Source organism: Halichoerus grypus, chromosome 14 (assembly GCF_964656455.1).
Source record: "Halichoerus grypus chromosome 14, mHalGry1.hap1.1, whole genome shotgun sequence".
Taxonomy (NCBI): Eukaryota; Metazoa; Chordata; class Mammalia; order Carnivora; family Phocidae; genus Halichoerus; species Halichoerus grypus.
In genome coordinates this window covers 63397887-63425199 of record NC_135725.1, presented here as the reverse complement: position 1 = coordinate 63425199, position 27313 = coordinate 63397887, and the positions used below count along the sequence as shown (strand labels likewise).

The following is a 27313-nucleotide window of genomic DNA, read 5'->3' as shown; positions in this document are numbered from 1 at the left end:
CATGATTTTTTAAAATTAATTTAAAATAATTAACATTTATTAAAAAGCCAATAGCTGCAAAAAATATTTGCAACACTATGTTACTGTAACAGTATTATAGACAGAAGAACAGTATCTTAAAATATTAAAAACTCTTGCAAAAGACAACAGAATATATACAGGGGACATGAACAGGAAATTTACAAAAGAAATATTACTATCCAAGGCACATATGAAAAAAACTTTTACCATTCAAAGCAATAAAAAGAAAAACTCCAGATTAAAACAACAAAGCAACATTATTTTAACTACTAATCAGCAAAATTTTAAGGAATGTGTAATACTAATGGTGGTAAGGTTTTTGGAAAATGCGATGATTTTGAGTGTAAGTTGATACATTGTTTCTGGAGGAAATTTTGGTAATATGAATCAGAATCTTAAAAATATGTATGACATTTGATTCAGTAAATCCTGCTAAAAATGCACCATTAAAGAAATAGTTACAAATATGCATAAAAGGATCCAACCACAAGGGTAGTTATTTTAACAAAATTTTCTTAAGACTGTCTTTTCCATATTGATTTACTAGAAACAATGTAATAGCCTTACCTGAACTGTACGTCCTGCATTGATATGCTCTTCATGCAACTTATCCCAGATTCTGCACCTTTGGTACTATACAAAAGAGAGGAAAGGTAGTTTTTTTTTAATCACTAAACTTATTACTTCTAGTTACCCCAAAAATCCCCACTCACCTAACCAAACTTAAACATACCAGCTAAAGTTATTGACTTAATAGTGGCAGCTAACTGTCCAACGACAATATAAGTAGGAAATTTTCAAAAACATTACATACAAAATTCTGGCAAATGGTAAAGCAAATAAATTTATTTTGCTGAAAAAAGACAGTGTACTCTGTCTTGCAAATTCTTTGGAGATGAAAAAAATAATGAGAATGTAAACGAATGAAAAATAAAAAGATTAAGAGCGTTCATGAGATATTATTTATGAAGAATTTTAAAAGTTTGTCAATGATAGTGTCAAGTATTAAAAATAAAATCTGACTTTGAGAAAAAGTAACATTGACACTGCAGACTAGAAAGTACACAAAAATGAGAATGAACATTTAATATACATGCTTCAGTTTTTACCAAGGCAATGTTTAGCTTTCAGAGTTTCAACCAAGAATTCTTCATTTGACAGGAACCATAGCAAAATGTGGTAACATTACGGCACAATACTTATATAGAATATAAACATCAACACCAAACATCACATACTATTTTTGGTTGAAATAAAAAATCCAAATAATTAATATGTTAGGAGGTAAGTGTATCACTGGTATAGTATACGTCGAAAGAAAAAAAAAATCAACCTAGAAATACTGTGAAAGGACAGAAACATGAAAATGTCCCATGTAAGGGCACCTGGGTGGCTCAGTTAATTAAGCATCCAACTCTTGATTTCAGCTCAGGTCATGACCTCAGGTCATAAGATCAAGCCCCCTGATGGGCTCCTCAGGAGTCTGCTTGAGATTTTCTCTCTCTCTCCCTCTCCCGCTAGTTCCTTCTCTCTCTCTCTCTAAATAGATAAATCTTAAAAAAAAAAAAAAAAGTCCTTCAGGCTGATGGAAAAATGATACCAGAGAGAAACCTGGCTCTACACAAAGGAAGGAAGAGCACTGAAAATGGTACATATAAAACGTTTTATGGGGGACGCCTGGGTGGCTCAGTTGGTTAAGCATGGGGACTCTTGATTTTGCCTCAGGTCATGATCTCAGGGTCATGGGATCGAGCCCCACCTCAGGCTCCGCGCTGAGTGCACAGTCTGCTTAAGACTTTCTCCCTCTCCCTCTGCCCCGACTCTCTCTCTAAAATAAAATCTTTAAAAAAAAAAAAAAAAAAGATTTTATTTTATTTTATTTTAAAAATCTCTTTGAAAGAAAACTCTGTTTAAAACAAAAATAACAACAATGTATTGTTGGGTAATAACATACACAGAAGCAAATTATATGACATTAATACTATAAAAGACCTTGGAAGTGTATTATTATAAGGTTCTTATACATGAAGTGATCAAAGTGAGTGAGTGAGTGTTTTATATATATATATATATATATATAATATATATATATAAAACAAATCAATGAGACTGATTAGGTTTGATTTTGTACCATATAGTTTGTGCTTCATACCTAACCTGGACAGTCCATGCCACTCATTTCACACTTAATTATATGTCACTATTATTCTCTGAACATTACCTAATTTATTTCCTTAACTGGACTGTATACTTCTTGAGGATTAGAAATCTAATTTTTTATGAACTTTTCAGTGCTAACAACGAAAGAAACAGCAAACACCAACACTTAGGAAAAGCTGACATACATTTATTTCTTGTAATTAATGACTTCCCTTCTCATTAAGCCTGGAAGATTGAACATAAGCATTTATCTCTGCTCTTTTCTAAAACCCAACTAAAATGGCAATAAAGAACTTTAAAAGGTATACATTCATGAGAGTCATAAAAATACAATAGAAGGTATCAGTTGACAAGAAATTTTAACAAAATTTTAGAAGCTGCAAATATTACAGACATGTTGCAACGGACTTAGAAGATCTGAGAAAGCTACACCATGAGGCTGCAGATGGGCTGAGTGGTGTGGGAGAGGCAGAGTGACAAGCCAACAGGCACACCACCACTCCAGAAAGACTCAGTAACCAGAGCTACCAGCCAGTCAGGAGGATGTGTATGGTGGGGCAGAAGGATTGGCTGAAAGTTTATGTAAGGAAGAGGTAGTCTACCAAATGCTCTCTGCAGGCCCAAGCAACTACACTGCCCCTATCACCACAGAAGACCACATTCCAGAAGAGTATCTTGTGGTTCCCCATTAAAACAGATCCTTCACCTGCTCACCCCTCCAGGTAACAAGACCCCACCTACTTCCTGCTACACACACAAATACCTTCCAATTAGCACTCTTGAATATCAACAGCTAGCCAAGCAATGCCCATAATACTGCAGGCTGACACAAAGAAGAAAAGAGGAAGGTGGGGGGAGAGAAAGCAAGAAATAAATTTAAAGGGGAAGAAAGAATAAAGAAACTCAGGGAAAACAAAGAAGCAGATAAAAACTTAAAAAATAATAATAAAACCACCAGAGAGATGCTATGATACTGCATCCATGAAACAAGAACAGGAAGATTCTCTTTAAAAGAGAAAAAAGAGAAGTGACAGAAAAAAGAACATAGCAAAAATATGATTCTCGTTATTTCATCTTAGCTAGAATGTGGATGTAATAGCTGAGGTTGGAGCTGCTATTTTATATGCAAGATAGAAACAAGTTGAGGATCAGAGAGCAGGATAAAAAGAGCCTGGGTCTTTATTGACTGCTGAGCTGCCACTGCAGCCCGGAGTGTCTCTGTAACTATGAGCGGTTAAAAATAAAGCAAAAACAAAAAAGGTCTATCTGATTTAATACACTATTTTGGGGTTTTCTGCCACTTGTACTTTAACCATATACTAGCACAGTACATGCTACACAGTAAGTTTTCTCCTAACCCTACAATATGAAACAAAGAAAATCATGTTCCAAGCATATGATCTTGTTTCTATTAACTATGCTTAAGCCTATCTTACATTAGCCAAGAAAGCTGAATGCTAACACTTCAAATTTCAGCACTGCATTCTACTCAAGTCTATCATGTGTAATAAAATGTAATGCTGAAGGACCTATGGAATACAGTCCCAGGTGTCCACAGCACACTACTCTCATTGTTTAAGGATGTTGCAGAATCACTCCACCAAGGCTTACCTTCAATTTCCCCTCAGTGTGACTTTCTTCTTTTAAATTCATATTGGATGACTGATGGCTAACATAATAAATATTTTATCTTTCTACACCCTTCCCCCAGGAAGAATATGCCTTTTTTAAAGTGAGGCACTGTCAAACACCTGCAGTCCAAACCTAGTTCTTAACTCTTTTGTCCACAGTGAACACGGCAGCTTTTAAATGTTTCTACCTAAAAAGTCACTTTCATAGTAAAACTAGAAATCCTAGAGACAGTATAATGATCAAGAATACAGAATAAAACACAGATCAGCATGAGTTTGCTTAGCTTCAGACATCACCTATATTGTAAATTGTAACTATTCTGACATTGTCTAAAAATTTCACATTAAGTAAAAATTTCACAAAATGCTAAAGGAAAAATGTTATGGCAGAGAAAGATCAATATAACTCTGGAATAATTTTCTTATGAAGTTTGGCACAACTAACCAAATCAATAATAAATCCTTTCCTATCCCCACCTTCCTTGTTCCCAGGGTTCTGGCTTTTCCATTGATGACTGACTGGGTGGTACATGTGGCTAGGATCTGAGGGTATGACTGCAGGCACTTTATACAGAATAAGTATAAGAAATGGGAAATCTAAGACATGCCAAACCTCAAAGGTAATATTGGGCAATAAAGGAAAGAAATTATCTTAATAGACCGTAGTCCACCTATGTCTAGCTTTCAGAATCAATTCATCTGCCAAATTCTAGTTATCTTTGTAACTGAGCGCTTTGATATAAGCTCAGGACTTTAAAACACACCTTACCAACCTGCCACCCAGATATGATCAACTAAAGTAAACAACTCGATTTCTATATTGTTATAGTGCTAAAAGAACGAGGCTTCCTCATTAATCAAAGCATGGAGCCCTGTAATTTGTTTCTGCTCATGACAAGAATAACCAGTTTACCAGAAAACTCTCCCACCCTAAAAAGTCACAGTACTTATTGTCTATGAATAAACAAAAACTTAAGAGATGACAAAATAGCAATCTTGGATTCCAGATAGCTTCATACTTGCATTGAAATTTTCATCTTAATATTCCTGGTACTTATTTTCTATACTTTTTGGAAAGACTTAAATACTAGGAAAACAGATGGTATCTATGGGGGGAAAAAAAGCTGACACTCACTCTTCTTAGTTGTATAAGGTACTCAGGTGAGGGTGACAAATACTGTTTATACTGAAAGGCTTAATGACCACTTCCACCCCACCGTGAAAAATTAATGGAGGGTCACACAGCTTAAAATTTATACTGGGGAGGTCTTTTTGAAGGAGCAAATCCTACTGACCTACAGCAAATAAAACAATATAATCTGCCAAGTCAATGCTCAGTACTCAGTAAACCTGATGTTCCCATGAATGCCACAACTATTCCACCAGACGCTGGCCAGTCCAGGTTCTATGCAACCTTCACCACCATCCATGAGACTAGTTCTTCCCTCTATCTATTTCCTAAACTGACCTCTAGGTGGTATTTCTCAATTTGGGGCTTTCCTCAAAGGGAAGAAGTCAATTTGGGAAATTCCCTCATATCACACAATGACTGACCTCTTTACTCTATGTGCACCTGAAGAGGATAGGAGTTACTGACAGACACCAAAGTTCAAAAAGCTTGCCATGGGGTGAAATTAAGGCAGGCCCATTAGCCAAAGTTCACTGCCTTCACATTATGGTGCACTATCAAACAATTTGTATTTTAATTATTAACTGCCTAAAAGGTCAATATGTACAACTTAAAAGGTATAGTTTCCATTCTTATATCCCTCCCTAAAAAAGGAATAAGATGAGGTATATTTGTAAAACGAAAACCCAGATGAAAAAATGAATGTTACTAAATCAACAGGAGATGGATGTTTTACCAAAGCCTCTTATCTAATATTCTAAATTTAGCTGAAATGCACAAATATAAATCAGAATTCGCAACTGTTTCTTGTGGTAGGAAATGAAAAAAACCCACCTTCTCAATATTTATCTGGTGCTTTCTTAGCCTCTCCAGGTCTGTTGGGATTACTATCTTAATGAATTTCTGGATAGCTGGTTCAAGACGCCGTAATTTCACTTTTTCTTCATCTTCAGACATCCTAAAAAAATATTGTGTCACTTCTACTTGCAGCAACTGTCTTCTCCACTCACATAGAAAAATCTAAAAGGGAAATATTTAAGAATGTTTTTAATCAGTTTCTATTATTTTTAAAAGCCAACAATTAGGTAATTTTATAATTTATTCTAAATATATATTTCAACTTAATTCTGAACTTGGATGACTTTTTTAAGAAAACTTTTATTTTGAAACCTTTCTTTCTACAGATGTATATGCACTTTAAAATGGTTAGAAATACAAAAAAGAGGATAAAATAAAATCAATCATCTCTCTTTTCATGTCTTTCCAGGTTCTTTTCCAAATAACATATACACTTAAATACCTTTTTTTATTTTTAAACCATGAGTTTACTGTCCAAGTTTTCATTTCCCAATGTATCTTGGACAATGACTAACCTTTTTTAAAAAGATGTCAAATGGCAAAATCAAAAGAAAAAATTTCATAACATTTCTGCTTGTATCAAATTCCATTTCTGACCTCATAATTTAACTATGTAATTATATACTTCAAATATATAACATCATATGCAACTCTTCTCATTGATGTCCTTTAAACTGTCTCTTCCCTTTCTTACAGCGTGATTAGTGTTGTCTGCAACCAATACAAACAACCAGTGACAGAGCTGGAATAAGAATCCAGGATTCCTGAGAGTACAATCAAATGCTTTTTCTTTTTTTTTTTTTTTAAAGATTTTATTTATTTGAGAGAGAGAGACACAGCGAGAGAGGGAACACAAGCAGGGGGAGTGGGAGAGGGAGAAGCAGGCTTCCCGCTGAGCAGGGAGCCCGATGCGGGGCTCGATCCCAGGACCCTGGGATCATGACCTGAGCCGAAGGCAGACGCTTAAGGACTGAGCCATCCAGGCGCCCCTCAAATGCTTTTTCTAATTCACCAATAGTTTCCTACCAGTGTTCCAAAATGTCCAACTGTATGCCTTTGGGGCCAGGGTACGTGAGGGTAGAGGACAGCAAGTGAGCAGGCTCCAGGACCCCATGCCTGTTTCAATTGGAGAAAATTTACTTATATCTACTTCATAAATTTGTGCATATTAGATTTTACATCAATAAAGGGCTCCACTGTTTAAGCTTGAAAACCACTGTTGTGCAACCTTGCTTTCATGCCATCTCATTAGCCCACAACCTCCCCCGTATTTAAAAAAAAAAAAAAAATTGACTATGTTAATCCCAATTGGCTATGGGGTCTTAAACCAGGGTCCATACAAACAGACGTTCGCAAATACACTTTATGGAGTCCCTGAATCTTTATGAATAATTGTGAATGTATTTTTGAGTTATTTCAGAGGACAGAGTCCATTGTTTTTATGATATTAAAAAAAAAGACATCACTGCAGAAGCATTAAGAACTATAAATCTAAATAATGTTGTTTCTCTTTCTTTCACAGTTGAAAATCTTGAAGTGTTGGTTATACAGACTATCTCATCAACTTAGTAACTTGGTTTTTATGCTTAATCTTGAAAGCAAAAAAGGGAAATCTCCACACATCAAAAATAGAGTTCAACAGCTACAGTAGTGAATGGGAATTGGAGATACCTAGAGAAGTTCATTGCCGAGAGTCCACAGACCCAACATAACAGGAAAATTCATAGCTAAGGAACTAAAGATAATAATCTAAAAAGAAGATTAAAATAATTACAGTTAAAAATATTCAAAGATATAAAGGAACAGAATCCTTTTAAAAATTAGATAATACTATGAAATAGTAGTAGGCTAATCTGAAAAACCAAGTACAAATTGAGAAATAAAAACCTCAAAAATGGGTTAAACAATAAACTATGTAGCAGAAGGGAGAATTATTGATTGGAAAATTATCAGTCAGAACACAGAGGAATGAAGAGATGAAAAACATAAAAGATAAAATGAGAAGCTCAATAACAAATAAGAGTCCCATAAGGGAAGAATAAAGAAAGTGGTGAAAAGGCATTATTCAAAGAGAACATGCTGAGAATTAAGATGCAAGACCTCAAATTGAAAATGCATATAAGCCCCAAGTGGCATAAATTAAAAAAAAGATTTACCAACACATGGTAGGGAAATTGCAGAACGTGAAGGGCAAACAAAAAAATCTTAAAAAAAGCAAACCAGAGATAAAGATAAACTAAAGCAACAAAAGCAGCAAATTTTTCATCAAAGCAAGATATCAAAAGACAGGAATATCCTCAAGGTGCTGAGAGAGTTGGTATATACCCAGGTAAATATTATTCAGAAGTGAAGGCAAAATAATCATTTTCACACATAACAGAGTTTATAAGCAAGCCCTCTCATTAAAAGAACAACTAAAAGGCACACTTTAACAATAAAATAAACCCAAAGGAGATGAATGCCAAGGAGCTATGAATATGATAAAGTATACTATTACTGGGCAGATAAATGAATGAATGAAAGAAAGGATTTATTTTGAATACTCTGATCAAATATAATACAAATCTTTCCATGTAAATTACTATTTTTCTACAATACATCTTTTATAGCAGCATAGTGTTACATTACATAGATGCTCCATAATTTAACCAATCATCTATTGTTGGCTATTTAGGTTGTTCCCAATTTTCCACTATTATATACTGCACTACAGTGTAATTACCCTTCTTACCCCTTCTTACACATAAATCCATACTACCATCTATGATGTTTCTTCAAAATAAGTAATTAGAAATCAAATAGGCACATGCATTTTTTTAAGGCTTTGATACCAAATGTCCCAAAAGGTTGTGCCTGTTTACATACCCACTAGCAACATATCAAAATATCCAATTACCCATATTCCCACCAATACATGGTACTATCATCCTCCTTAGACCTTCAAAAATGGTGTCTAATTATTGTTTTATTTTGCATTCCTTAAATTACTGGTGGCATTGATTCATTAGCCATTTGCATTTCTTATGAACTGCCTGCTGGTGCTATGTATCTATTTTACTACAGGGGATATCTTTTCCTTATTATATTTAACATATATATATATATATATATAGACTCATGAATTATCAATTATTTGTCTCAGAATGTTCCCAGTTTATGATATTGCTTGCATTTTTTTCTACCATGCAGGTTATATCCCATAGGAAGATTATCTTTTTATCTACCACCATTCCGTTTTTTTTTTTTTTTTTTTTTTACCATACCTGGTTCTCAATAGATGCTGATGGAACCTAAAATATTTCTTCACACATCCCTTCATCATTTCTAATCCCATCATTCCAAACAATGCAATATGCACAGCACCTTACAAGTGTCTTAACTGGCCTGCCTTTAGACTCTTTCCCATCTCCAATTTTTCCTCACAGATTACCACCAATTAACATACCGAAAACACCATTTGCAACATGCTACTCCTCTGAACAAAAACTTCCTAGAGTTCTCTATTATTTGAATAAGAAAATACAATGTTTGTAAATAGATCCACATAATCTAAGTATTATCACCCAATCTCTACTTTTGGCTTTGCAATGATGCGCTCTGTCTAGATGCCCTTTTATACCCCATTTGCCTCTAAAATTTATGTATCATTTGATATACAACTCTAATGATTCTGTCTTCTCCACTAATCAGTTTATAGTATACGTAACAAAACAAATTATAACAAATTATTAGATATCTGACTTGTTTGCACTGTTCCCCTACGCTACGATGATAGATTTTTTTCAGTTCCAAAAGTGGTATTTCCAGTCAGAGTTATGCATGATTCTGCCCCTCACCTTTTTGTGTCCAAGGAAAACCTACTGCCTCATAAGGATCATCTATCAGGGAAGACATTCTGCCCCAAGAACCTCCCAAGAGACTTTTCCAACTCTTGGTCTCCTTCTGGCCAGTATTTTTTTCTCCTCTCCACCATTTCCATTTTTATAAAATTATAATAAAATGCCTACATACACTAACATAACATTCAAATAATTGCATAAATCATGATGTTACCGAAACAGAAAGTTGTCCAGCAGTAGCTCCAATCATAAAATAGCTCAAATAAGTTTCTAAGTTGTTAAAGGAAGGTATGTAATCCAACATACAAAACGTGGTGTTAAAATATAATTGAAAAACAAGTAAATGTATTTCAGCATTTCTTGATTTTTCACTCAAAAAACTAGAACATATTTCTGATATGACAAAAATAAAAAATACATTTACATTAACATCACAACTGTGTAAAATAGGCCTATGAAAAAGACAAGACAAAACACAAAAAAAATGCCTAATTTCCCAAACTTCTGTAGAGTTGATTTCCTTTAACTTTTTTTTTTTAAGTGTAATGGAATATTTGGGGTGATAGAATAGTTCTGCGTCTGGCGCCTGGGTGGCTCAGTCGTTAAGCGTCTGCCTTCAGCTCGGGTCATGATCCCAGGGTCCTGGGATCGAGCCCCACATCGGGCTCCCTGCTCAGTGGGAGGCCTGCTTCTCCCTCTCCCACTCCCGCTGCTTGTGTTCCCTCTCTCGCTGTCTCTCTCTCTCTGTTGAAAAATAAATAAAATCTTAAGAAAAAAAAAAAAGTTCTGTGTCATGACAGTGGTGGTAGATACACAATTATATGCATTTGTCAAAACTCACAGAAGTGTACATTACAAAGAATGAATTTTTGAAGACTAAAAAACAAAAACAAAATGTGAAGGAATACAAAATGGAACACGAACTAATAAAAACAAAACTGTATTTACCAATGAATAGCATAACCACACTGAAAGTAGGGGAAGAAAATAATTAATCTAGGTAACTCTGGAAAACACTATTTTAACTGGATACCACAAGGCTAAAGACAAAAAGAACTACACACAGTTTTCTAATAAGCAAATTTGTTTTTTATAGGAGTATGGGTTACAAATCCTGAAAATCCTTTATGTGTATATGAGAATTGAGCAAATAAAATATTTTGTAGAACACGAAAGCCAGACTTCTGTCAACAGAAGTAACAAATAAGGGGCATGACTAGAATGAACCCTGTGGTGTTGGTTTACAAATGGAACTCTCAGAATGAATTTTTTTAAAAATATATATACACAGATAAATACAAAAACAAATTTTGTGTATGCATGGGTGTGTGTGTGTATCCATGGACTATGTGTATATATATGTACATAGCTAAGAAATATATATATATTTTCAAATAAACATAATGAATATAAATAAAATAAATATAAGTAAAATATTTAATATTTTATAATTACATAAATATATAATAAATATAATATAAAATGTTTTATTTATTGGGACGCCTGGGTGGCTCAGTCGGTAAGCATCTGCCTTCGGCTCAGGTCATGATCCCAGGGTCCTGGGATAGAGTCCCGCATCGGGATCCCTGCTCAGTGGGGAGTCTGCTTCTCCCTCTCTGCCTGCTGCTCCCTCTGCTTTGAGCTCTCTCTCTAATAAATAAAAAATCTTTAAGAAAAAGAGATTTTAAAAAATGTTTTACTTATTTGTAAAGGACAAATATTTATTAAAAAATATAAATATATATTTATATATATTCCTGTCTTCTGCCAGGAACCACAAACATTACTCTAGTAGCAACGAGCACACCTAGTGCCCTGATCTTGGTGTTTAAGTACCACTCTCCAAAAAAGGAAACCATGGGCCCTTGCAGAAGTGGTTGATTCCAGGGCTGGGGCAGGGAAAACACAAGATAAGCCTGGAACATCTTATGGTGCCAGAAAATAAGGAAGTTCTCAAAAAGTGATGGAGGCCTGTCAAAAGGAAGCAACCTGAAAAAACTCCCAAGGCACAAAGCTGCAACAAAAACATTGAGATAATATAAATAACAAAAATAACCAATAGTAAAATAAATGAGTCCATACTGATACAAAAAAATAACTGAATAAATAAATAGGAAGGGGAAGCTCTTCCTTAAAGAAGTCCAATTAATAAAAGAAGGAGGAAATGAGGGAAACAGAAAATCACCATTAGAACATCAGAGTAATAATCACTGAAGGCAAGATCCACCAATGAATGGTAAAATCAGCAAGTGAAAGTTTGAGGAGAAACAAGGTATTTTCATAGTTTAGAAACTCTCCCAAGATATCTGATTCATTGTCAAGGGAAAAGTAGTAAATTTAGAGAATCCTAGCAGACACCATCCTTAACCAAGTGATCAATAGTAATATATAAGCAGTGTGTTATAACATGAACCCCTCATACGATGAACTGAGAAGGGTACGTCCACTTCTGTGATATCAACAAAAATGCATAACCATTTAATCTAATCTTAAGAAAACATCAGATAAAACCTAACTGAGGGACACTCTACAAAATAATTGACCAGGATTCTTTGCAAGTGTCAAGATGAGGAAAGACAAGAAAAGACTAAGGAGCCATGCCAATTAAATGCAATGTGGGATCTTATATTGGATCCTGGAACAGAAAGAAAAGGACATTAGTATAAAAAATTATGAAATCTGAAAAAAGGTGGTAGTTTGGTTAACAGAATTGTACCAATGATATTTTCTAATTTTTGATAATTGTACTATAGTTCTATAAGGCGTTAACATTAAAGGAAGCTACAGAGAGCTCTCTTACGTTTGCAACTTCTCTGTACTTGTAAAATTATTTCAAAATAAAAAGGCTTTCTAAAAACGTATGAACTGATGTTTCACAGAAGACAGCTCAAACATTTTGAAGAATTGCACTAACACTTGCGGACGCCGGGGTGCCAGGTGCTCTACAAACTACCCTTTAGTGCTTAGAACTACTATCAGCTGAGTACATTAATACTCCTGTTTCCCGTGAGGAAAAAGTACTGGGAGGTTCACAACATTACTTAATTATTTATAAGTAAAAAGCCCCATTTCTCAGAAAAAGTCCAAAACTGCCAGCAACCTTCCGCCCTCCCCCCAAAAGCGATGAACACCGTCCATCAGCCTAGAGATCCCACATGTCCTCCCAGTGGTGGCCCCGAATGTCTTCAGGCACCTCTCCCCGTGCTTCTGACTGGGGGACGGGGCACTGACTTTGGAAAGAAAAGTCCCGGCCCTTGATCCTCGCAAATGGTCTCTTCTCCAAGCCCTCCGATTCCGAATTTATTTAGGAGGGAGTCAGATGCGGGACCTTCCAGAACCACCTCCCGGTCTCTGGCTCCCGGTCCTCCCCTCACTGCCCCCGAGCCTCGCGTCACGCCTCGCACTGTCGCCCACGGCGCCCCTGGGCCACAAGCACCAGACGCCCCCACCAGAGAACGGATGCACGGGCGGTCTCGGACCACGCAGCCGGGCGACCCTGACGACCTAGGGCCCACACTGCGTCACGGGCAGGGCAGGTGCAGGAAACTTTCCCACCCCGCGACCCCAGGAGGCCGCCGCGCTCGCCCTGTCGGCGGCCTCCCAACACCCGCTTCGACAAGGGCTTCCAAAAACGAAACCGCCACTTCTTGGAGCCGGAAGGAGCCCTCAAAGCGCTCGCACTCCGGACCCGATACCGGGCTTCCCACCGGCAGCCTCCCCGCGCGCGGGCTCAGCGCCCATGCCACAAAGCCCGTCAGGGCCTGACGCCCCCGAGGCAGCCTCCCGCAAACCCCTTACCTCCCGCCGGGGCGCTCGAGGCCGCTTGGTGTGCACGGCGCAGGCGCGGGCGCGGCGGGGCGGGGCGTCGTGAGGGGCTGGGCGGGCTGGGCCACGCCCCCTCCCGGCCCTTTTGGGCCCTACGGGGTGTGGCACCCACGCTGTGACGGCTTCCCGCCGGGGGAAACACTGGAGCCAGGAGGAGAGAGACCCACAATCACCTTTTAGGTTTTTGTGTTGTGTTTTTAGTATGACATAATTCACACATGCATAGCTTTCTACATTTTGCAAAGTTTTTCTGTCCATTTTCCCGTTTTAACAGGAATTTTATTGGCGGGCTGGCCATGTGTTCTAAGCTTTTTACACACGTAGAAACTGAAGCTCTGAAAGGTTGTGCCTTCTCCCATTCGTCCCCAAAAACCCTGTGAGGTGAACAGGACACAAGTCTTAACAACCGTAACAGGCGCAGAAATTGAAGCTCAGACAAGTTATGATTTCCCTACCCGCCAAAGCTGGGGGAGTCCTTCTCGCCACTGTCCTTATCCCAATTTTACTGATAATGACGCCGAGGTTAAAGAGTTTTAAGTGACTCACTCCAGTTCAGCCAGTTAGTAAAAGAGTTGGAACTCCACTGGGTTTCCTAATTTCCTTCTCAAGCTCTTCCAGGGACCAGCGGCTACCAATGACCAAGCAGATGGCTGGCTCGGATGCCCTGTCCGGGTCACGTGACCTGGCCTCCAGACCCACCCTTCCTTATGTGTTTGTGAATGTTCAGATGACTTGTTTAGAATGTATCCCCTGACAGTATTATCCTCAGAAGTCATGAGAATGTTCAAGCCACAGCTCAGGAAACTCAGGTCTTAAGGTCTCCAGTGGAGCTGGAGTAGAGGTAGAAATTGTAGACTAAAGATTAGGGGTCTGTGAGAAAGTCTTGAAAAGCAATTTCTAAACTAAAGCAAAAATACCTAAGCAATTTGGAGATTCTTTGTGGGTATAATGAATGCTGATGTTTGTTTTACTCTAGGAATGAAAGGCTTATAAATTTTTAATTTTAAGAAGAAATATTAAAGTATTAAGCCATGTCATGGGAAAATGTTTTTCATGCAAAGGTCCGTTGAACAAGATCTTTTGAAATGAAGGTCATTCAAAATAAGTTCTGAAAACCTGCCTCAACTATAGTCGGGAGATGTGGCACTCAAGGACTCTAAATTTGAACCTAGCCTTCTAGGCTATTATCTGTATGTTTGCTATCATTTAGGTGTGTCAAGGTAGCAGGGTAAAGCTTTTTAATCTAACAGTTTGTTAGCTTGATTTATAATCTCTAAATATTTAAACATACAGTGTGTGTGGAACTCTTTGTTTTCATGCCTGCGGGCCCTGAGGTTGTCAGGGCAGGCCTTCTGCTACCAGCCAACATTTTCCCCAGGTCCTAACCGAAACAGGAAGGCAAAACTAAATAAAACAGTAAATACATATATTTGGAAGAAAAAGGGAAAAAAATATTTTCACATATTAAGATTGCTTACTTGGAAAACCCAAAGGAAAGAATTAAAATTGAAGTGAAGTTCAGTAAGGTAGCTAGAGAAATGACTTTCCTAAATTGCCAATTTTACAATGTAGCAGGAGAAAAGACCACATTCAAAAATAGTAGAATCAAGTTTGTGTTTATAAGGAATTACAGGACCTATCTGAAGAATTAAGAATAATAGCTAAATGGGGTGAGGGTAGAGGGAAGAATTATAAAGGGTCATGAGGAAACTTTGGGGGTGATGGATATGTTCATTATCTTTATTGGGGTACTAGTTGCACGGCTTTATACATATATCAAAACTTACCAAATTGTACACTTTATTTTTTAATGCATTTTTTTAAAGATTTATTTATTTATTTGAGAGAGAGAGAAAGCACGCACAAGCAGGGGAGGAGCAGAGGGAGAGAGAATCTCAAGCAGACTCCCCGCTGAGCATGGGGCTTGATCCCACAACCCTGAGATCAAGACCTGAGCCAAAACCAGGAGTCAGACTCAAACAACTGAGCCACCCAGGTGCCCCCCAAATTGTACACTTTATTTTTTTTTAAGATTTTATTTATTTATTTGACAGAGAGAGAGAGACAGCAAGAGAGGGAACACAAACAGGGGGAGCAGAAGAGGGAGAAGCAGGCTTCTGGCTGAGCAGGGAGCCCTATGAGGGGCTTGATCCCAGGACCCTGGGATCATGACTTGAGCTGAAGGCAGATGCTTAACGAGTAAGCCACCCAGGCGCCCCCCAAATTGTACACTTTAAATATGTGTATATGTGTTTACTGAATGTCAGTCATACCTGAATAAAGCTGTTTCTTGAGAAAAGGTATATATTATTATTTGCTTAGCACCTAGTACAGTTCTTGGAACATGAAAACATTTAAAAGACTAAGAAAATAATATATATTCACTGTATGAATTAAGAAATACTTTTTTTAGTATCACAGAGCAAGTATATGGAGAACCTGAGACTCAAATTCAGATTTGGCACAATAATAGAGACTTCTGAGGTTATCTTCCCAGCCCAGTCCTTTTCTGGGAACTGCCTCTCCCAGCCCGATCTGCAGGCTGTCAGTTATGAGCCTCTGGCAGCCATTTTGTACAAGTGTGAATGCATGCCCATGACCATAGTGAATTGGTCCAGGAGCAGACACTTGACTCAAACTGGAATAAGATACCTTTCCCAGGAATTTGGGATTCGGGCCTCAGGCTGACTGGTTTCTTGAAAGGAGAAGATGCTCACAGCAGAGCTCTTAGTGGCCCTGTTTTTCACTCCATAGACTGGTAAATCAGAGGAAGCCATGCTGCTCTTAGATCCTATTTGTAATTGTGGAGAGGTGAGTATAGGTATGTCCTATTTCATGGTTTTAAAAAAGTATTTTTGTTTTTTGGGGGGGTATTTTTTTTTTACTACAGGTCATGTTCAAAAAACTTTTTTTTAAAGATTTTATTTGAGAGAGAGAAAGCGAACATGAGTGGGGGGAAGGGCAGATGGAGAGGGAGAGGCAAACTCCCCACTGAGCAGGGAGCAAGCCTGAAGGCTCACCAGGATCATGACCTGAGCTGAAGGCAGATGCTTAACCTACTGAGCCACTCTCAAAAAACGTTCAAAAGCCACTATCCTCACTAGGTTCTTTCTTGATCCATGAATTATTAAAACATCTACTGCAGTTCTGAATGCATTCTATTTCTTTGTGCATTCTATCATCCCAACCATCTTGGGAACTGAGATGAAGAAAGGTTAAAAATAAAGTAATAATAGTGGTTACCTTTGGGATGGCATTAACTGGGAGAGGGCATAAAGGAGCTTTCTAGGGTGCTGGAAATGTTCTATATATTGACATGGTGTGATTACATTTGTGAAAATTCATCAAGCTGTACACCTAAGATCTATGTACTTTATGTAAGTTATCCCACAATAAAAAAGGAAAATAAAGAGCTAGCAATTCTTGATTTAAAACAAACAAAACCTCTTAGTAAATAAGGAAATAGATACTTCCTTAATATTATTTCTATTACCTCTCTCTGAGGTAGTGGTGAATTAGCAACAGTAATTCCTACCCTTGTTAAGGCCCTTCATCCCTTTGAAAATAAAATAAAAAGCCATGAAAGAGAGCGGGGAGGGGGGGAAAATGTTTAGATGCACAAAAAAGAAACAGAGTTTGGAGCACATTCAAAGTCCTGGTTCCAGTTGACTTTAGTACTTAACCCTCTCTACTTCCTGCTTTACTGTCCCCTACCACCACCACCATACATGTACACACGCACACACACACCACATCCACCAAACAGTTTGTTCATGTGTATTACAGTTATAGAGACCTCATATCAAACAAAAAAGGAGTAAACTCTGGGCATACAGTAACTCTGGAATTCTCCACTCATCAACCATTCCCCACAAAGGAATTTGATAATCATTTCACATGTAGGATATCTTAAATGCCCAGACATCTGCCTAGAAACCCCCCTACCCACCCCACTTTTTGTTCTTTTAATTACCTTAATTATTCTCAAAACTTGGTGTGCCCAAGAATTATTGCATAAGGTAGTATTTATAAAACCATGTTTGATGGACCTTATGGGCAATTTAAACAATTTTCGAGGGTAATTTTAACTCTAATTTTTGCTTTATTCACCGACTTTAATTCCTCATAGCCACACCTCTCACTGTCCAACTCATCTTCCAAAGATGCAAATTTCTATTTGTAATGACAATGGTGATATCAATAGAGATGTTAAAGGATTTAAGTTCCCTGGTTAGCTTTCTATAAAAGACCAACCCTAAAGGCCCTCTTTGGCAACACTGTTGGGACCCCTCTCACTCTTGAGAGCTTTTACTGTATCTTCACTTAATAAACTTCTATTGCTTTACTCACAAAACAAAACAAAACAAAACAAACCCAGTAAACATACTTAGCATTAGAATCATATACTAAATGTTGTTTAAACTTCGGCAATTTGCAAGGCACCTTGAATTTTATAGTACCTTAGTTATTATTATCAGGAATGTCAGTTAAAAATCACATGATAGATAAGAGTGCCTGGGTGGCTCAGTCGGTTAAGCATCTGACTCTTGATTTCAGCTCAGGTCATGATCTCAGGGTTGTGAGATTGAGCCTCGCATCGGGTCTGCACTGGGTGTGGAGCCTGCTTAAGATTCTCTCTCCCTCTCATTCATAAATAAATAAATTAAACAAACAAACAAACAAACTAGGTGTGGAGCCTGCTTAAGATTCTCCCTCTCATTCATTCATTCATTCATTCAATCAATCAATCAATCAATCAATAAATAAAATATGATATCATATCATAGATATACAGACAAGCAAATTGATAGATATTCTGCAAGGGTGCAACCTTGCTTTCTATCTCCCATTACTCCCCTTCACGCATCCTGTGCTCTAATCAAATTAAACTCCTTGTTACTCCTTGTTATTCTTCATCCCAGTCCTTCCCCCAATCCTACACCAATTGCCCCTCTTTCTTTGCACATCCAAATCCTACTCATCTTTCCATGTTCGCCCCAAATGTGACCTCTCCCCATATTTCTAGAATTTTTCAATTTAATGCCTGACTTCTCCAAATACCTACCTTATAATCTGATCTTTTTTTCTTTTTGACACATCACTATCTACATTTTACTATAGTAATACCATCTTCAATGCTTTTCAACCTTTTCCTTGTCGTGGCACAAATAGAAAATGATGATATTTATAAAGCAAAACTAAAAAAGTTGCTCTTAGCTTCTGCCACTTGGCCCAGTTGCACTGGGCACTGGGGAAGTTAATGCTTCTACATGCCTATAACACATTCAAGCACAGGGGTTGAGACGTTGTCTTGTACCGTCCCACATTAAAATATAAGCTTCCTGGTTCCACGTTTGAGTGAAATCATTTGGTATTTGTCTTTCTCGGTTTGACTTATTTCACTTAGCACAATACCCTCTAGGTCTAAAACAAATGAATAAACAACAGACCTATACAAACAGAGAACAAACTGACATTTGCCAGAGGGAAGGGGAGGGTGGAGGAATGGGCAAAATGGGTGAAGGGGAGTGGGAGATACAGCTTCCAGGTATGGACTGAGTAAGTCACTGGGATAAAAAGCACAGCATAGGGAATATAGTCAATTATATTGTAGCAGTGTTCTATGGTGATAGATGGTAGCTACACTGTGGTGAGCAGAGCATAATGTATAGAGATGTTGAATCACTGTTGTATACCTCAAACTAATGTAACACTGTGTGTCAACTATACTAAATTTCTTTTCTTAAAGAATATAAGCTCCCTGAAGGCAGGATCCATGTTTGCTTATCTGTTTATCTACCCATAGATTCTAGTTTAATGCCTTGTACCTTAATTAGTGAATAATTGAATAAATGACAATACTATTTAAGTTTGCTTTTACAGAATTCTGAGGGCTTCTAGTTTCAGCTCCATCATGTAAAGAACTTGAAAGTCATCACTCCCATCCTTACAACAAGAACAAAGCTGAACAAACTTAAGCATCAATGACTTTTCTTGGACTCATCAGGGAATTGAGGTTGCAGGCAAACTGCCCTCCAAAATCTGGAGAGACCGGTAAATACAGAGAATCACAGCCAACATCAGCTTACCTGAAACAGAAGCCTCTGGAACATCTGAAGCTGGTAGGAACATCTAAATGGTAACTCTGACAAATTGTTCGTAGTGAAGTGTGGATTTGTGTGACAGTGAGAAACTCCTGGGGGCTGCAGTCTTTGGGGGGACCCCACATTTCCATGGATTTGTACCTCTAGGACCTCACCAGGTTCTGAAGCCAAAACTCCTCCTGTTTCTGGCAGAGGAGGGGAAAATAAACCATTTTGAAACACACCCAGGGCCTTCTCCATAACAAAGGCCTACTTTACAAAGGAAAAGATTTAGCCAGAGACTTATGGGGGTTGGGCGGAGATGAGAAGTTACCTAACTCTCCCCTCTTAACCTTCCTGTCTCTCTTAAAGTGGGGTAGGGGAAAGGTTGAGAAACCCTTGTGAAAGTCATAGCCCAAGGACATAGGCCCACCAAAAGACTAAAACTTAATCATAGGATTATAGGATGTTCCTTTCCCCCTACACCTTACCACCACCCTACCACTCCAATATAATCATAGTGGATTACAGTTTAAAGAGCTGCAAGGTGCAATCTCTATATAAGAAGTTTTAAGGAAAATTTTAAAAACAAAAATATTGGAAGAAATTGAAGCCTCTCATACCTACTGGTACAGCAGACATTAACCATAGCTTAGTCCTAGGAGATTAACACAAAACTTCGCAGTAAAAGCCAATTCACCTCAGTTCCTACTACCTGATACATCATATCTGGCTTTCATCAAAAAATTGCAAGGGCTATTAATAGGCAAGAGAGAAACATAGTCTAAAGAGACAAAGCAAGGATCAGAACCAGACTCATAGGACATAGATTCTGTAAATGATCAGATAGGGAATTTAAAATAAGTATGATTAATATGGCAAGGGGCTTAATGGAAAAAGCTGACAACATGCAAGAACAGATGGGTAATGTAACCAGAGAGATGGAAACTCTAAGAAAGAATCAAAAGAAAATGCCAGGAATAAAAAACACTGTAATGAAGATGATGAATGCCTTTGATGGGCTTGTCAGTAGACTGGACATGGTCCCAAGGAAAGAATCAGTGAGTATGAAGATACATCAGTAGAAACTTCCCAAACTGAAATGCAAAGAAAAAACGAAAAAAAAAAGAACAGGATAAATCTGTGGGGCAATTTTGAAAGATGCAATATACACTAGTTGGAATACCAGAAGGAAAAGAGAAAGAGAATGAAGCAGAAGAAATATTTGAAGTAATAATGGCTTTTTCCAAAATTAATGACAGACACCAAACCACAGATGCAGTAAGCTCAGAGAAAACCAAGCAAAATAAATGCCAAAAAATCTACACCTAGGTATATCATATTCAAACTCAAAAAAAAAAAAAAAAAAAAAAAGATAATGAAAAAAATCTTGAAAGAAGCCAGAGAGAAAAAAAAACCACCTTACCTGTAGAAAACTATTCTGTGAAGGGGAGGTATATGCAAAATGACCTCCAAAGTCAGAAGGAGCCTAAGACAGAAGAAAAAGGCCAAGTCCAACTTCATGAGAAATGCTTTATTAAAGGGACTTAAAACAGAAGCCTGAATGGGTGCCCACCAGACAAGCATATCTCTGCAACTCCACCTCTCTCTCTCCATCTCCTTCTGCCCCTCTCTCCAATTGCAATAAATAAATAAATAAATAAATAAATAAATATCTTAAAAAAAAAAAAAAAGAATAGGTGTGTGTCAAAGTCCTATCTCCAGGCTGTGGTTAAACAAAAAGAAAGAATGTGGAGGGGGGAGGGGTTGTGCTCAAGAAGGTTTTAGGTCACAGGACGGGCATCATGGAGGATTTGTACAAGATGGTGTTAGTCTGGTTCACACAAGGACCAAGGATAAGAGTTACATCAGAATTCTCATCAAAAACCATGCAAGCAAGAAGAGAGTAGAGAGAAATATTTAAAGTGTTGGAGGAAAAAAAAAAACCAATAAAGCACAAACCTAGAATTTGATATTCAGCAAAATTATCCTTTACAAGTGAAGAAAAAAATACTTTCTCAGATTACCCCCCACAAAAGAAGAGGGAATTCGGTTCCAGTAGATCTGCTCTGCAAAAAATGTTAAAAGAAGTTCTTCAGGGAGAAGGAAAATGATATAGATCATAAATTTGGATCTACATAAAAAAGAGCCCAGGAGAAGGAATAAGTGAAATTAAAATCTTTTACTTTTCTTATTCTTCATTGAGCTAATAGTTCAAAGTAGTAGTAACAATATACTAGGTAAAATAAATGGTGACAATATTTTAAGGGATAGGAGGGAGGAATTGGGAATACTCTTGTTGGAAGGTAAGTGCATTACACATAAAGTGGTATAGTGTTATTTGAAGGTATACTTAAGGGTGCCTGGCTGGCTCAGTCGGAAAAGCATGTGCCTCTTTATCTCAGGGTTGTGAGTTCGAGCCCCATGTGCGGCCATGAGTTCAAGCCCCATGTGGGGCCGTAGAGATTACTTAAATAGATAAAACTTTAAAAAAAATGAAGATATACTTAGATTAGTTATATATTATAAACTCTAGCATAATCAGTAAAAAAAACGTTTAAAAAAGAAGTAGAATTGATATACTAGAGAAGGCAAAAAGGGGGTAGGGGAGAAATAATTGCAATAAATAGAAAATAGTTACAATATGGTACGTATTAAACCAACTGTATCAGTAAGCACTTTAACATGAATGCTCTGGCTACACCATTTTTTTTGGTCAGCGTGATTATCAATGTGAACAAAAAAACAAGACCCGAGTATATGTTTTCTACACAAAGCCCATCTTAAAAATAAAGACACAGAAAGGTTAAAAGTAAAGGGACGGAGAAAGATAAACCATGCTAACACTTATCAAAAGAAAGCAGAAGTAGCTCCATTCATTTCAGACAAAGCAGATTTCAGGACAAGGAAAATTAGTAGCAATAAAGGGGAGCGCATTACATAATGATAAAGAGGTTACTTTTCCAAGAAGACATAACAATCCTTATTGTGTGCATCTAACAACACAGTATCAAAGCATGTGAGGCAAAACCTGATAGACTGCCAGGAGAGAGTGCCTTGCTAAGAGAGCATGAGAGCAACATGAGTCAAGTTCACGAAAGTTGCCATTTCTTCCAGGCGCAGCAGGATCGTCATAGAACTAAGAGAATTTAACAATAGGGCAAAATGATTTCCAAGATACCAAATATTTCTAGATTCCTGTTGGAGAAGCTGCCGGAACTCTCTTTTACAGGATTATAGAATCTGTCTTCAATCCTTTGACAACTGATACTCTCACCAGTAAACCTTTTAATCCCCCAACTAGTAAAATACATTTAAGGAATTGGAAATCAACAAAATTCACAAAGAGTCCCACCCTCCCTCTTCTCTGCCCAGCAAGCCCCCAAATACCATTGTCACAGCCCTTAGGGGATTTTTTTCCCCTTCTGTAGGCCTCGATGGATTGCAGGGGCTTTTGAGTGGTATTTGTATTTCCTCTAGCAAAGACACATTAACTTTAATATTTCTTTGGCAGATTATTTCCAAAGAAAGAAATATTGCTTCCCCCATGGAAATAAATTGATGGGTTCAGCAACTCATTTTGCTTGCATAAGTGAACACTTCAGAAGATAAATGTTTAAAACCTGAGTGTATGGTTTTTTAAATATGGAAAAGATTTCCTGAATCCCTGTACTTAAACCTTAAAGGTCATGATTGCTAAGTTTAAGATTCTATTTATTTTAGGGAGAGAGAGTGCATGCTTGAGGAGCAGGAAGGGCAGAAAGAGAGAGAGAGGGGGAGGGGGAAGGAGAGAATCTCAAGAAGACTCCCCGCTGACCTTGAGCAGGTGTGGGGCTTGATAGGGGGCTAGACGCAGGGCTCGATCTCACAACCCTGTGATCATGACCTAGGCAGAAACCAAGAGTCCAATGCTTAACCGACCTAGCCACCCTGGTGCCCCCATGATTGCTAAGTTTAAATCTTTCCAACACATGGCAAGTGCTTTCCCATTCATTTATTCAGTCAGTCTATATGGCCAACAAGCCAGCTACTATGCCTAGTGCTGGTGATTGAAGATTTAAAGATTCCATTCTTGTCGTCTAGGGGCTCATAGTCTGGAGGGAAAGACAGACATGTCAATAAATATAATTGACAAACGCCATTATTAGCTATCCTTAAAAAGTGCTATAGAAAGAAGCACAGAGACGATGACTTCAGAGTTTGGTCAATACACAGGAATTATCGACAAAGGGAGGAAAGTGCATTCTGAACAGAAAGAACAATGTGAAAGACACAAAGAATGCAACAGAGGTATATCCAGGTTTCCAGAGTAGTGGGGTCAGATAAGCATTCAGAAGGTTGCCTAAGGGCAGGATGAGTAACTATCTCAGATGCATTTATCAAAATTCATGTTGACCATGTTCCTATTTGTTTCAGATCTGGTCATGGCACTATTTAATTTTGAACCCATGTCGTGGCTCCCTCCATCTAAGACACACATCATAGCAGATTCACACACACCAACCAGTTCCTCATGGGGGCTTCCGAGGCCCTCCAAATTTTAATTTAAATTTATTAGCCACCTAGCCTGCCATTTTCTGAAGCTCTACCAGGTTCCTGTAATTCCCTAATATCCCATCCCCTTTCTTGCTTCTGTGTCTTTGCTGAAGCTGTTCCCCCCTCTGGAATGCTTTCTGCCTCCTTTCTGTTGATCAAAATTTTACTCCTCCCTGAAGATCCATCCCAAATCCTTTCTCTCCAAGCCCTTCCCTTCTTTCCCCAGCCTGCGCTCCTACAGTAACTTCATTTAATTTTGCTCTGAGGTAGAGTTGCTCACATGTCTGTCTTTCCAACTAGAGCACAATTTATTGAGGGCAGGCACCTTGTGTTATTTATTGTTTGTTCACAACTAGTGGCCTGGAATGCAGCACTGGATAAATATTTGTTTTAGATGATGTCATTTGTCTCATTGCCTTTGCAATGTCATTGGTTTCTTTTCTAGTTTCACGACTATGTTTCTCCAGCTGGGCATACCTTCTGAAGCTCAGTTTGTCAGTGAGGGTGAGATCAGAGGAATAATAAGTAAGCCACCTGACGTGGGGCGCCTGGGTGGCTCAGTTGGTGGAGCGTCCTCCTCTTCGTTTCGGCTCAGGTGGTAATCTCAGGGTCCTGAGCTAGAGCCCTGCATCAGGGATCCACTCGTGTGGAGTTTGCTTGTCCCTCTCCCTCCCCCTCTGCCCCTCTGCCTTCCCTGCTCGCTTGCGCACATGTGCACAAGCTATCTTTCTCTCTCTCAAATAAAGAAAATCTTTAAAAAGAAAAAGAAAACCACCTGATGCATAGATTCCCAACCCTATGGCACAACAAAGCCACTTAGAGACCTTTAAAAAAATATAGCTGTCTGGGCTCCACCTTCAGAGATCCTGATTTAATTGTTCCTAAGTGGATACCAGGCATTTAATTCTAAAGTGCAGTCAGTTTTGAGAGCCACAGACCTAAAGGGGTAGAAAATAGTCACCAGGCCCTATATACGAATTGGAATAATTTCAAATTCACTTTCTCAAGAGGTGATGCTCTCCCTCCAGGAAAACATAGCTAAAACAATGGAGGTCACACAGTCTGGGTAAAATGGACCTTTTTTCAGGGAAATCTTTGCCACAAGGAGTCTGAGTTATGCTGTGGGAGGAATCATGCATTGGGCATGATGCTGGCCTTCATGTCCCTACTCAGCATGTCTAAAGAATCCCATTATGCTCCTTGCACCCCCCATCTTTTTTTTTTTTTTTTAGATTTTAAAAAATTTATCAGAGAGAGAGCAAGAGCAATCTTTAATAGGAAGTTATAGGAAGTCATAAAATGAGCTGAAATCAAAACACTAAGCACCAAATCATGAAAGCTTGAGAGTTCCCAATTCTCTTGAGGGTCTCCAACATGGATATCCCTTATGGCACTCAATGGAATGGAGAAAAGAGCCAGACACCAAGGGACAGACCCCATGTTGCAGAACTCTAAGGGCACTATGCCCATTGTACTCCACATGAAGAGTGTCCGTTGGAATTGTGTAATGCTACATCTTGGTACAGGGATTTTCCTGTATTCAGACCAGGAGATTTCTGGTGATGACCTCCATCTTGGTTCTGTTCCCCAGCCACCTTCTGTCTTGAGACTGTCACTCTGAGCCAAGGTAAGGAATGAAAAGCCTCCTCGCCAAAATACCTTTCCTGGAGTCTTTTCCTATCTGATGAAGTCTTCATCAGAAATTCCTCTAACTGGCAGTTCTTGTCAACATATCCTTGATCTACCCTATGTGTTATGTGTTATACCATCCTGCTGAACTCCAGCCAAAATTGGTCCCTAAATCAGTCAGTGCTGCAGAGTTTCAGAAAGGGTGTCAATTCCTTCTCAACTTCTCCGGTCTTGTTCTTTTTCCTCATTAGTCAAAGTACCCACAGAGAAGGAAAGTATATATTTTATTTCTAGATTTTGGCTGTTTTTTGTTTTGTTTCGTTTTGCTTTTGGTGGGGGGCAGGGAGAAAGGGAATCAAATTTAACAATCTAAAGGCAAAGGAGAGGTAAATTGAAGCAGTATGATCTATAAAAAAAGTATCCCAGCACCTGGCAGAGAGGAGGGATCTAAAAATGTTAGTTTCCATTGTTCTTGGAGGATGGCGAAGTGAGTATGATGGTGGTGATGGCTGGTATAATCTACTGAGCAGCTTTCATTTTTTGCATTTTTAGAGCGTGTGGAGAGAGCAGCAAGGGCTTTAAGATAGGAGATGATTATTTTTCTTTAAGTAAAATTGTTGTGAGAATGAGAAAGAAACAGGAATTAAGCATGAGCAAGTGTTTTTTAAACTGTAATGCACTATATACAATGTATGGAGTTACTATTAAGTGTCATAAGAGATGTGCAAACAAAAACTCCCCCAGGATCTGAAGGAGAGGAAGGGACCACATCCCATTGTGGAAATCGGGAAGAAATGGCATATACCACTTAATAAAGATGCATATCTGTAAGATTTGGTTTCTGCATTATAGAGGAGGGACTGTGATCCCTACTCGGACCACAAAGCAAGCTGGTTGTGAGAACAGTTTAAAATGGTTGTGGCTACACTTTGTAGAGCACTATACAAATGTAAAGCGATGTTATTAGAGTGTCTAAGAATAAGCATATAATATAATAAGTATATATGACAATTATACATAATATAGTAAGTGTATAGTGTTATAATGGTGTAGCTATTGTGGGTGATGGAGATATTATTATTATTATTATTATTATTATTATTGACCCTGAAGATGTTGGTCAGCATTCAACAGATTGAGCTGGCAGGGAAGGCCTTGCAAGAACAGAGATCAAGGCTGGAGAGGTTTCCACCAACTTTCTTGGCTGGTTGAGAGTTCCCCTATATAATATCTTTGAGTCTCTGTTAACACCCACTCTGTCCCAAAGGCCTGTTACAATGCTGATAACACAGTATTGAATAAGAAATGCTGTCTGCCTTCAGGGAGCTCACCTTGATTTGATTTTGAGGATGGCCCCAAAATAGCAGATCCAGAAGTTAATAGTTAATTTATAGGTAATGGCGAGCTCCTAAACTTTTCAGAGCAGAGGAGTGACATGGTCTGAATCGTATTTCAAGTACTCTTGACAAATTACATAATTCTGCTTGTAACCAGTTCTGTTTACCACCAGGAAATATTTTAGGTTAACAGATGATTAAGCTCCTCCACCCTCAGGGATTAGAACCTAGAATGTTGCCTGTCTCTAAATAGACTTTTTTTTTT

The 27313-nt window shown here is 38.2% G+C and overlaps 1 protein-coding gene across 2 annotated transcripts in view; it reads right to left on the bottom strand.

Annotated features, from left to right (window-relative positions):
• Positions 1–13494, bottom strand: part of STX17 (syntaxin 17) — a 67803-nt gene extending 54309 nt beyond the window's left edge. The window contains exons 1-3 of one of the 2 annotated variants that reach the window (XM_036074137.2): positions 13437–13494; positions 5776–5961; positions 589–654 (exon numbers count right to left, since the gene is read on the bottom strand). In XM_036074137.2, coding sequence (XP_035930030.2) covers positions 589–654; positions 5776–5898 — 189 coding nt within the window. In that variant the 5' untranslated portion in view covers positions 5899–5961; positions 13437–13494. Of the gene's footprint in view, positions 1–588; positions 655–5775; positions 5962–6825; positions 7094–13436 lie in introns of those variants that run through there. The other variant, XM_078061515.1, reaches the window with a different exon arrangement.
• Between the last annotated feature and the right edge of the window lie 13819 nt (positions 13495–27313).